Genomic DNA, 13,117 nt, shown 5'->3' on the forward strand with positions numbered 1-13,117 from the left:
GTCGCTATAAGTCGCAAACGACTCGATGGCACATAACAACAACAACTAGACAAGGCAATTCTTTGGACAGGAATCTCATGCTTGAAAAGATGGATGAGTTGGATTGACACAATGACTTCAGCAGTGGGCTTGAAGGTTTTTGAGATGATGAGGATGGCACAGGTTAGTGCAGGGTTCATGTTAGCTGTTCATAGGGTCATTATGAGTCATACCTGACTTGACAGCACCTAACAACAACTGGTAGCCTACTGGTAAGAAGCTGCATTGCAATCCCAAAGGCAAACAGTTTGAATCCACCAACTACTCTGCTGAAGGTGATTGGGCAGTCCCCTTCTGTGCCATTCACTGCCTTTGAAAACCAACTGGAAGGTTAGCTATGAGTTGGTCAGTACTCAACGGCACCCAACAACAACAGTAAATAATTTATTGGGGTTTTTTTTAAATAAAGGAGAAATAATTGGGTATTAATAACACGGATGTAATTCTGGTTTTCAAAATGTAGGTGATGGTGATTCTGAAGTACTGGTAGTGATCTGGTAATATCCTTGAACCAAAGGTTTTTAAGATAAGGACATAGTAGTTACTGGGCACCTGCATAGATTCACTAACAAGCTTAATTTGCTTCTTGGACAGGCTCACCAGGCGATTATAACCATGAAATTCAAAAGACATAGTAGCTGACCTTGAGCATGGCACCTTGCAAAAACTAGCTTTCTTAATATCTCACAGAGACAAGATGAATAGAATACAGGTTCTGGAATACAGAGCTGGATCGATAGATATCTCGTTGAACAACTGCACCTAATAGGTGATCGATGTCTAGCTGAAGCTATACTTCTTGTGCTCCTTGACATAACCCAATCCTCTACATTGCAGTACTTTTTTCCCAGATGTTTTTATTGTGGTCCTGATGAACCAAAATTTTCATTGTATGCATATCTAATATACCCAGAGTCAGAATAAGAAGATAAAATCATTTTAACAGGCCCCAGTAGGCAGAAATAAGGAGGACCAGTCTCAGATTTAAAGACTTAAAACATGTACAAATTAAGGATGATGTGATTTTAGGTTTAGCTATTATTAATCATACACATAAAAAATACAGTGTGTGTACTAATAAAAATTAATCTGTTTTCCTCAGCAATAATCTGTTGCTTTTAGATATCACCAAGTCAATTTCAACCTCTGGCAACCCATTGTGTAATAGAAGCACCTCCAAGTCCTGTGGAGTCTCCCCAGTCAGTGCTATACTTGAGCCCATTGTTGCATCACTGTGTCGATCCATCTCATTGGGTCTTCCTCTTTTTTGTTGACCTTCTACTTTACCAAGCATGATGTCCTTCCTCAGAGACTGATTCTTCCTCATAATATGTCTAAAGTACAAGAAAGTAAGTCCCACCACTCACTCACTTCCTAATAGCATTCTAGCTATACTTCTTTCAAGATGGTTGTGATTATTCTTCTACTAGTTGATTCGTTACCCTCCAACACCATAATTCAAATGCATCAGTTTTTCTTCAGTCTTCTTTAATGATTGTTCAGCTTTCAGATATTTATGGCGTGATTGAAAGGAACCATGGTTTGGGTCAACTTACTCACTTTAGTCTTCAAGATGACAGCTTTCCTTTTGAAGAGGTATTATACAGATTTGCCCAATGCAGTGATAATACATAACTTGATTTCTTGGCTGCTGTTTCCATGGGTATGATTGTAGATTCAAATGAAAGAATTCCTTGACAACTTCACTCTTTTATCTGTTTATTATGAGGGTGCTTATTGGCCCAGTTGTGAATATTTTTGTTTTTAAGTTTCATCCATATATAATAATTGTAATAAAATTATATTAGATATGTATTGTGACCTATGAAACAAACTCAAGAAAGAATCTTCTTATGCTTTTGCCTAATTGAGTTTTTCTCTCCTAATTAGTTCTCTCATAATCTTTCATTGAAATATTTTATTCAAATTTCATTGAAATTTTTTTATAAAAATTTCATTGAGATATTTTAGTTAAACATTATATAATTTTAGAGGTTAGAGATTAAATGTGTGTGTATATGGACACACACACACACACACACACACACACAGTGTACCATTGAGTTGGAATCAACTCTGGCTGATCCACAATTAGGTTTTCAGAGGCAATAAATCATGTAAGAGGAGATTCTTCTTTCTGTCACAGAGCAGCTAATGGATTTGAATTGCATGCCTTTGGCTTGGTAGTGCAGCTCCTTACCACCAAGCCATCAGAGCTCTCTGTGTGTAGACCTAATGAACAAGAAAAGGAGCTTGCTAAATCTAGAGATATGTATTACAACTCTAATAAGTTAACCATTCTAAACTGTTTTAATAATTGTTGTTGTTTGGTGCCGTCAAGTCAAGTACAACTCATAGCAACCCTGTGAGAAACAGATCTGAATCCTGTCTTACCTTGTGCCAACCTCACGAGTTCTGACACACTCAAACCAGTTGCTGCAGTCACTGTGTCATTTCACCTGGTTAAGGGACTTTGGTCTTTTTGCCATCTCCCCAAAGTATGCTAGACAAAGGTTTACCTTCCTTTCCTCCCTCCAATGAGCACTCTGACTGCACTTTCTCAAAGACGGATCTGTTCTTTTGCAGTCCATGGGATATTCAGTATTCTTCTCCAATACCACAGAATGCAGAAAATTGAATAGCCATGTTGTTCTTGTACCTTTGTGGCAGAACCAACCTATAGCTGACCCTCCAGTGAGTTTTCAGAGCCAATAAATTGCATAAAAGGAGATTGCCCATCCTTCTCCTACAGAGCAGCTTGTGGATTCAGAGTGTATGCCTTGAGGACTGCAGTACAGGTGCAGGTTCTTACCACGAGGCCACAGAGCTCCTAGGCCACCAGAGCACCAGTAGCCATATAATGTAAAAATAAATTGGCAGTAACTACTTTTGTATGCTACTTAAGGCTTTTAAAAATTTTTTTTATACTGTTTTATTTACAGATTTCTCATTTTCTTCATACACACACCCATCCCCCCCCCCATCAGATTGTAAGGAATCTTGCTATATTATCATGTGAGACATTATGAGGCAGGATAGCAGAATGAGCAAGAATACCAAATCAGTACTCAAATCTACCACCTATTAGTTGTCTGACCTTCAATAACTCATATAAGCCACTATAACTCTCAGATTCTTTGTCTTTAAAATGCACAGAGGCTAGTCCTTGGGGGAAAACGTCATGCTGGGAGAACTGGAGGGTCAGAGAAAGGGAAGAAGACCCTCAGCAAGATGCATTAACAAATGACTTTAATAGTGGGCTCAAGCATATCAGAGATAGTGAAGATGGTGCAAGGTGAGGAAAGGTTATGATCCATTGTTCATAGGGTCACTAGGAGTTGTAGTTACTCTCGGGTACCTAAGAACAGCAATAACAAGAACTATTTCATAAGGTTGTTGTGAGGATGGAAAGACATAGGTGATGGGAAGACATGTGCACCATACTTGATGTTGTTGTTGTTATATGCCATTGAGTTACCTGCGATACACAGTGACCTTATGTTCAAAAGCCCTAAACTCTGCTCTATGGTGTGCCAATCTTACTGTTTCTGACACACTTACCCTCATTACTCCAGTCACTGAATCAATCCATCTCATCCAGGGTCTTCCTCTCCTGTGCTGTCCATCCACCCTCCCAAGCATGACGACCCTCTCCAAAGACAGTTCTCTCTTTGTAACATGTCCAAAGGATGTCAGACAAAGCTTTGCCATCCTGGTTTAACCCTTGCCAGGATGAATCTGTTCACTCTTTTAACAGTCCATGGTATATTCAATACTCTGCTCCAACACCCAGCTCAAAGGCATCCCTATCATCCCTTCTATCATCCCTAGTCATTGTCCAGCTCTCTAATGCGTAGCATCTACAATAGAACACACTCAGACAACTAGATAGGGCAACTGAGGTGGAACCCTCAAGTAGGGAAACACAAAGAAGCAGGAGAAACAATTATAAGCAGACACTAGTGACTGGAACATGGAATGTGAGAACTATGAATGTAGGAAAACTAGTTATTGTTAAGGAAGAAATGGAACACATAAATATTGACATAAGAGGTATTGGCAAGAAGAGATGGACTGGAATGGTGCATTTTGAGTCAGACGATCATATGATCTATGCTGGAGATGAAAAGTTGAGGAAAAAAATGGAGTGGCTTTCATAGTTTAAAACGTCATTTAGAGATCCGTCTTGAAATACAATATTGTGAGTGACAGGATAATATCCATAAGCATACAAGGAAGTCCAGTGAATACCACTGTCATTCAGATATACACACCAACAACCAGAGCCAAAGATGAGCAAATGGAAGATTTCTACTAACTTTTGCAGTCAGAGATAGATCAATCGAACATTGCAACCAAGATACATTAATTAATAATAATGGGTGACTGGAATACAAAAGTTGGGAACAGAGAAGAAGGATCAGTAGTTGGAAAACATGGACTCGGTGAACAGAAATGAAGCTAGAGATAGAATTTTGCATAATCAACTGGACTTGATGAATTTGAAATAATTACAGTAACTTACTGTTGTAAATAAAAGCTGTTCCAGCAATACAGTACACACTGTATTATCTCCTTTATGCCAAGAGGAATTTTTTATTCTCAATCAATACAGCCACTTTGGGAACCAACACAAGAACTCAAGTGTCCTGACTTTAAATCCTGTTTGCAATATTTACATTATGCTAAGAGAATGCTAACTAACATAATTTTGAACTACTGGCCCAAGTATAAAGAATCCAGATGACCATTAAGGAATAAAAAGCAAGCGAGTAACATGGAGAGCCCAGAATAGAAAAACTACAATGCTGTGGCACTAACATTTCTGCACAAGTAGAGAGTCCTGAGTTTTGTATGAGTTGTTAACTAGGAGGAGCAAAGGACTTTATAATATTATAAATACTTTTCTGATTTGCCTTCAAATGTGATTTCTACCTGTGTGTGTATTTTGACATGTGCAAAATGGGTATGTCTCCCTTTTATGAATTGCTAAGGACAAGCATATAAGATTTGAACAAGATTTAACATTTTAACACACATATTTTATAAAAACTTTGATCTTTTAACGAGCCTTTTTATTTCTTTTCTCATAGAATGCTGAAATTTCTGTTTTTGAAGTAAATATACGTTTTGTTGGTGGACTACTCTCTGCCTATTATCTGTCTGGAGAAGAGGTAAGATGAAGGTGGTTTATAAACATGAACTATTAAATATCTTAAAATTATACCTGTGTAAAATATGCTTAGAGGAAGCCCATCAAATGTTTGCCTCTTGATGGGCCCGTAGCTTACAAGGAATTTCTTATAATACACTGATTATTATGCAAGCTATGAAAGTTTACCAGAGCATATTGTCAGGAAATGTTAAGTAATGCCTTTCAAATAGCTTGACTCCATTATATATGAAGTGATTATAGCTACAAACTATATCCTATGGACAAATTAGATTGGTTTATGTAAGTGGCAGGCTTGTGGGTGATTTTTTTTTATTTAAAAATGATTTTATTTTGGTCTTGGTATAATGTTTGTTTAATTAAAAAATATTTTTACAAGAGGTAAAATGCATGACAAAAGATGCAAGAATTATAGTAACTAAGGAAAGGGGGTGAGTGAGAAGGCTTCTCAGGAAACAGAGGAGTATCCCTGTATGAAGTGCTTTTGGAGTCCTTCCAGGGAGAAGACTTAATTAATTATCTGCTACTTGGAGCAAAGCAGAAATTTTTAATTGAACAACACTTTATTGACAGTTTAAGATTTTTGTCTGTGCTTACAAAAAGCCAGGATGCTATTTTCTTGAAAGATTTCAGACAACGTATGAATAACATCTATGTCCAGCAAAGGTGGTTGAGATGCATCACACCTTTAATGTTGAGAATGTTAAAGGCTGGCATCAAGGAGACAGTCTTGTATTTCAGTTTACTGTCACTAAGATTTGCGTTTGCCTGAGCATTCTAGCTGTGGGGGAAGAATGGAGCTAATCTGGTGTAGTATTTCATGTACCTCTGTGCTCCTTCAAACAGATTTAAACAGAACAGTAAATGTTTAATGAGAAAAGCTGCTTGACTTTGTTCTTGTTTCTCAAGTAGTTTCCTAGGCATAACAATAGTGCTTTCATGGTCTCATACCCTTTAACATTTATTTGATCATGGGTCTTTATAAGTCTTCTGTGTCCCCCTGTATCTATCCTATTTAAGTTTTACTTTCTTCTCTACATTCATTGTTATGAACTCTTGTCACCTTCACAGTCAGGTAAATAAGAGTCTCAGGTATATTATGCTGCTTCTTCTAATCCCCACTAATTCTATTTGTTAAATTTTATTTACTGTATTCTAAGATTTAAGCCAAGGGATCCATACTGTTTTTTAAAAATTATACTTAAATTAACTAAGGTTATTTTAGTTAAGTCTCTGCGTTTGGAATACTTGTTTTGATTTGCGTGTGTAATGCTTGGGAGTTCTCATTGGTTTTGACATGGCATACTTGTGATGACCTTGGGTTTAAACTTTCTCCGTAATTTATGTAGAGATCAGACATAAATTTGAAATAAATAAGAATTACATCCTTTTAATGTGAACTCAGATAGGAAAATTGACCATATTCTTTTAAAGAAGTAAAAGTGTATTTCTTCTAAGTGTACACCATATTTCATGAGAAAGCCTTTGCACTCAGAGCAAATTTTTATGTATGTCTATATATATATATGATATAAATTGTTGAATACCATCAAGTCAGAACCTATTTGTAGATAACATGCCAACAGATTTGTCAGTGGCAATAAATTGTACAAGAGGAGATTTCCTATTGCTCTCAGAGCAACTGTGATGGATTTGAAACCCATACCTTTGGATTAAAACAAGCTTGGAAGCAGGAGTGGCATCCACTTCCATAAATAGCTTGCCTCTGGAAACCCTATGAACCTGGAGAGAGGATGAAAGTCATGCAAGTGTTGAGGACTTTCACTTACAGGGTCTCTATGAGTCGTCTATGACTCGTCAGCAATTAACAACATAGGGAGAGACCAGTTGGCCTAATGGGCAGAAAGTGATGCTACCAAGCCAAAGATGGGTGACTCTAATCCATGATCCTCAGGCCTGTTTTTATTTGTGTTTAGACAAACATTCTTCTAGGTTGTATAGCCCTGGTATTTCCATTTGCCGTGCATAGGTAACTTGTGGTTGCTATAAAGCTGAACACTCGTGACACTGGTGTGCCAAATGTGATAATGGTTACCCATGGTGCACAGTGTTTGGTGGAGCTCCCAGATTCAAACAAGCTTAGAAGCAGGAGTGGCATCCACTTCCATAAATAGCTTGTCTCTGGAAACCCTACGAACCTGGAGAAAGGATGAAAGTCACACAAGTGTTGCAGACTTGTTCATAGGGTCGCTGTGTGTCACCTATAGCGCAATGGCACTTTACAACAACAACAAACATTTTTGGATTGTCATTGTAATTCCTTACCATTAAGTTACCAGAGCTCCCTGTATTTTTATATGTATATATTTTGTTGTTGTTGTTGTTTTTGTTATGTGCCATTAAGTCACTTACAACTCATAGCAACCTTAAGTACACTAGTCCTGAAACTGACTCTATCCTATACCAACTTTATTGTCTCTGACACACCTACCTTCATTACCACAGTCACTGAATCAGTCCATCTCATTGGGAGGCCTTTTCTCTTACACTCTCTCCACTCTTCCAAGCATGATGTCCCTCTCTAAGGACTGATCCTTGCATTTACCTAATTCTCATAGATAGTTTTGTTTATTGATAAAATACTTTCTAAGAACTTATATTTTATAATGAACTAACTTTAGTAAACAAAAGAGTACAAAGAACATCTCCATTGCAAGTAACAGATATACCTGTAGTAAATTTAGTATATATCATTATCTCTATGCAAATGTTATTTTTACTATATATCTAGATTTTTTATTTTATCTAATTTTATAAGTTATTTGAGAATTTCTTTTTTAAAAAATATTTTATTGGTTTTCATATAATTCCTTTACAATATGTTTCATTCATATGTTTTATGTAATCTTTCATTTACACTGTGTTTCATACAATTATTCATATGCATTCTATTTTATATTTTTTAATTGGTTTGCTTAAAAAGTCTATATACGTTGTGTTTTACACTATTTTTCATTCATACTGTGTTTCATAAATCATTCTCATATATGATGTTTTAAAAAAATCAATCATCATTGGACCTTGCCCATTATTACCCTGTCTTTTTGCTCAGATCCTTACTATTTGCTTCCCCCTCTCCCTACACCCATTAAACTGTGTAGCCCTGTGGTTTCACCCCTACCAATCCTCATTCCTCTGTTCCCCCCACCTCTTTGAGTTCCTGTACATGCTTTAATAGTTACCCTTTTATTTTTACAATAATGGCCTAATATTTGTCTTTACAAGACTATATTAGTTCACACAGCATAATGCTCTCCAGCCTCTCCCAAGTTACATTAGTATTTTTCAAAATCTTTGTTCCTGAGTGCTGCATAGCATTCCATTTTGTAAGTATACCATAATTCCTCAATCTGTACGGATGTGGTTGGACCTTTGGGCTGTTTCCATGTTCATGTGATTATGAAAAACACTGTTATAAACATTGGTGTACAAATAACTGTTTCTCAGTTATAATTTCCTTGGGATATATTCCTAGTAGTGGGATAGCTGGGTCATATAGAGTTTCTGTGTTCAACTTTTTGAGGAAATACCCATTTTACAATCTCACCAGTAACGTATGAGAGTTCCCACCATTCCTCTTCCTCTCCAACATTTGTTGCTTCCTGTCCTAAATTTTGCCATTGCTGTGAGATGGTATGTCATTGTAGTTTTGATTTGCATCCCTCTTATGAGCATTTCTTCATGAGTCTGTTGGCCATCTGAATGTCTTCCTCTCTGAAAAGTTTTTACATGTCTTTTGCCCATTTTGTAATTGGATTATCAGTCTTTTTCTTCTGGAGGTCCAAGAGTATTTTGTAAACTTTTATTATGAGACCCTTGTCCAAAATATTATTGCCAAATGTTTGTTCCCAGTGTAGGCTTTCTTTTCACACTATCGGAAAAAAAGTTTTTGATGAGCACAGAGATTTAATCTTTAAAAGGTCCCATTCATCAGTTTTATCCTCTCCAGATTGAGCATTTCTGGCTGTATTTGGCAATCTCTTTATACTATAGGCTAAGCATTCTAAGCTTGGTTCCAACCGGGCTTTACTCCTTGAGTTGATTTTTGTGTATAATGTGAGATATGGATCCTGTTTCAGCTTTCTGCAGATAGATGTCCTGTTTTGCCAGCACCATTTGTTGAAGAGGTTCTCATTTGCCCATTTGATAGATTTTATGTCCTTGTTGAATATCAGTTTACCCCAGATAACTGGGTCCATGTCTAGGCTTTTTATTCTGTTCCATTGATCTATGTCCCTGTCATTGTACCAGTCCCATCCTGGTTTGGTTACTACTGCTATGTAGTAGGTTTTGAGGTCAGGGAGTGCTATGCTTCCTACTTCATTTTTGGTTTTTACAAGTGCTTTGCTTATTCTGGGTCATTTTCCTCTCCAAATAAACGTGACAATTTCCCTTTCAGTCTCCTTGAAAAAATAGTATAGTATCTGAATTAGGATTATGTTGACCATGTTGACTTTTGGTAGGTTATAATTTTTACTATACTGAGTCTTCCTATCTATGAACAGGGTACATTTTCTCTGTTTACTTAGTTAGGTCTTTTATTGTGTTTTGTTGGAATATTCTGTAGTTTTCTTTGTACAGATCTTCTGTGCCTCTAGTTAAGTTCACTCATAAGTATCTCAATTTGTGGTTGGCTATTGTAAATGTTATTGCTGTGCTGTTGAGGAATCTCACTGATTTTTTTTTTTTTATATTGATCTTGTATCCTGCAACTTTAGTAAACTGGACCACTAGCTCTAATAGTTTTTTTATTGAGTCCTTGGAGTTATTTGTGTACACCATCATATCATCTGCATATAGTAACAGTTTAACTGTCTCTTTGCCAATTTTGATGCCTTTTATTTACTTCTCTTGTCATATTGCCCTACCAGGTACTTCCAATACAATGTTGAATGGAAGTGGTGATAGTGGGCATCCTTGTTTGGTCCCTGATAACAAGGAAAATGCTTTTAGTCTTTCTCCATTGAGAATAATATTTGCTCTTGGTTTTGCCTATGTACTTTTCAGTAGTGTCTTAATCAAGAAAGAATATTGTATTTTATCAGATTCCTTTTTTTCTTTAATATTATTGCTAAGATCATAGTGTTTCTTATTATTTGCCTTGTTAATGTGCTGAATTATGTTGATTATTTTTCTTATGTTGAACCATCCTTGCATACTTGTTATGAATCCCACTTGGTCATGATGGATTTTTTTTTAGGTACTTTTGAATTCTGTGGTTAATATTTTGTTAAGGATTTCTGTGTCTGTGTTCATGAGAGATAATGGTCTGTAGTTTTCTTTCTTGATAATATCTTTGCCACGTTTCAATATTACAGTTATGTCTGCTCCATAGAATTCCCCTCGGAGTATTTCTTCTTTTTTTAAATTTTTTAAATAATCCAAGGAGAATGTGTGATATATGTTCTCTGAATGTTTGGTGGAATTCAGCCATTAAGCCATCTGTCCAGGGCTTTTTTTGTGGGGGAATTGTTTTATGACCTATTCATTTTTTTCCTTTTATGATGGGTCTGTTCAAGTGTTCTATATCTGATCATGTCAGTCTTAATAAAGCATGATGAGTTTCAAAGAATTCAAAATTCAAAAAGAATTTTTCTATTTCTGTAAGTTTTCAACTTTATCAGCGTATACCTTTTCATAATATTCTGATCTAATTTAATTTCTTCTTGATTTAGAGATAATATCACTGTCTCCTTGACTCTGGAGTATTCTTGAGGCCTGTAATATTCTCTACTTTTTGGGGGGAGCAGATTTAAAGCTGCCTGCTGCTTTTTCAACATTACATGACCTTTTTTTTTTTAAATAAGTGTTAGGCTGTTTCGGTTGTGTCTGTGAAAGTTATTATTGGTGCTTATCTTTTGATGTTAGTAATTAGCTGCCAAGTTAAAATGTTCAGTCCATGAGCTGAGCTACTCACTCTCCAGTAAGTCCTTTCTGGGAAAATTTGCCTTTCCAGGAAAACAAACTGGTTCATCCAAGAGAAGGTGAAACCACTGCTTCTTGGAGGCAAGGATTCTGAGGCTTCATCTGACAGGCATACTTTGGGCATGTTGCAAGGAGAGACCAGTCCATGGAGAGGGACATCATTCTTGGAAGGGCAGAGGGATAGAGAAAGAGGAAGAGCATTGATGAGATGGATTGATTCAGTGACTGGGGTAATGGAAGTAGATGTGTCAGAGACAGTAAAGTTGGCACAGGATAGAGCAGGTTTTTGGACTCTTGTACATAGGGTCACTATGAGTCGTAAGCAACTATGACACATAGCAACAACAAAGTCCTTGAGGTTCTCTCGGTTCTGCACTGCAGCCCTGTAGGAATCTCGCCTTGATGTAGTCCTGTCACCAGTTCTATACTACTACTTCATGTATGAAGTGTCTTAGTGGTGTGAGAACAGGTGCTCTACTCAAGCAGCTTCTCATGTACATTTTCTCCTGGAGCTTAATGTCTTCCTCTGTTTCTGGAGTGGCAAGAGATTAGAGATCAGGGCTGCCAGTTCAAGCAGCTCATGTGCAGGCGATCTAAACTCAGCCCTTCCTCAGACAGAAAGCTGAGAAAGGTATTTATTTTTAGCTCTATGTCCCAATGTCTCTTGTCCTGTTTGGCCCCTGGGATGGCTGTGTTGGATCCCCAAATGGAAGGTCCTATAACCCCAGGGAAGCCTCAGCTCTGTCTCCCCATAAGCCTGCTGAGTGCTCTTTCTTGGCACAGAGTGTCATCTCCCTCACCTTTTCTCCTGCAGCTTAAGAGTCTTCCTTTGTTTCTGGTATGGTAAGAGATCAGGACAGCCAGTTCAAGCAGCTTATAAGCAGGAGGTCTCAAGTCAGCGCTCTTTCTTGCAGAGAGCTAAGAAAATTCTTTACTTGGCTTGTAGTTCTGTATACTAAAGTATCTTGTCCTGTTTGGCATCTGAGATGGCCCCACAGCTGCAGAGGCAAGGATCCCCAGATGGAGGGACCTATAACCCCACGGAAGTCTCAGCTTTGTCTCACCACAAGCCAAGATAACTCATTTCTTAACTACTCGTCTATGAGTCTATAGGATAAAATATAAATGTAACTCATAAAGAGACTTTTTTTATATGTGTGTATGTATTTTTATTTTTAGTTTAGTTTAGGTAAGAGTTATCTTCTTAGCATATTTTTTAAACATTCACTAAACATTACATAATTGAACTGTTTCCAGTATTCTCATATGTTAAATTATATAGTTACAATTGGTCAGTATGCTTTTTTTCTTTAAAGTATAATTGTTGGTTCGTACCATCAAGTCAGAAACAACAGATAGCTGACCCTCCAGTGAGTTTTCAGAGGCATTTAATTCCATGGTAGAAGATTGCCCATCTTTCTCCCATGGAGCAGCTGGTGGATTTGAACCATGTGCCTTCAGAATTGCAGTGCAGCTTCTTGTCATAAGAGCTCTCTAAAGTATAATTAGCATTAGATATATAAGAGGGCTCAGGTGGCCTAGTGGCCAAAAGCTGCACTGAAATCCCAAAGGCATGCGGTTCGAGGCCACATATGAGCCTGGGGTAATGAAGGAAAAAGTTCAAGCTGCTCTGAAAGAATTGGCAAAAAACAGGCCCCAGGAATCGATGGCATGCCAATTGATATATTTCAACAAACATGCTGCCCTGGATGTGCTCCCCAAGTTGTGCCAAGAATTGTGGAGGACAACCACCCAGCCAACTGACTGGAAGAGATCTGTATTTGTTCCCATCCCAAAGAAAAGTGACCCAACAGTGTGGAAATTATCAAACAATATCATAAACATCACATGCAAGCAAGATTCTCCTGAAGATTATCGAAAAATAACTAGAACAGCACATCAACAAAGAACTGCCTAAAGTGCAGGCTGGATTTAGAAGAGAGTGTGGCACTAGCTATA

General features: G+C 37.3%; 1 protein-coding gene across 1 annotated transcript in view; it reads left to right on the forward strand.

Annotated features, from left to right (window-relative positions):
* Nucleotides 1-13,117, forward strand: part of MAN1A1 (mannosidase, alpha, class 1A, member 1) — a 293,657-nt gene that overhangs the window by 91,009 nt on the left and 189,531 nt on the right. Inside the window, exon 4 of the mRNA XM_006878992.1 lies at nt 5,133-5,213. Within this exon, the coding sequence (XP_006879054.1) occupies nt 5,133-5,213 (81 nt within the window). The remainder of the gene's footprint in view (nt 1-5,132; nt 5,214-13,117) is intronic.

This window comes from Elephantulus edwardii, unplaced genomic scaffold (genome assembly GCF_000299155.1).
Source record: "Elephantulus edwardii isolate Elephantulus edwardi_28Jun2011 unplaced genomic scaffold, EleEdw1.0 scaffold00002, whole genome shotgun sequence".
Classification (NCBI taxonomy): domain Eukaryota; kingdom Metazoa; phylum Chordata; class Mammalia; order Macroscelidea; family Macroscelididae; genus Elephantulus; species Elephantulus edwardii.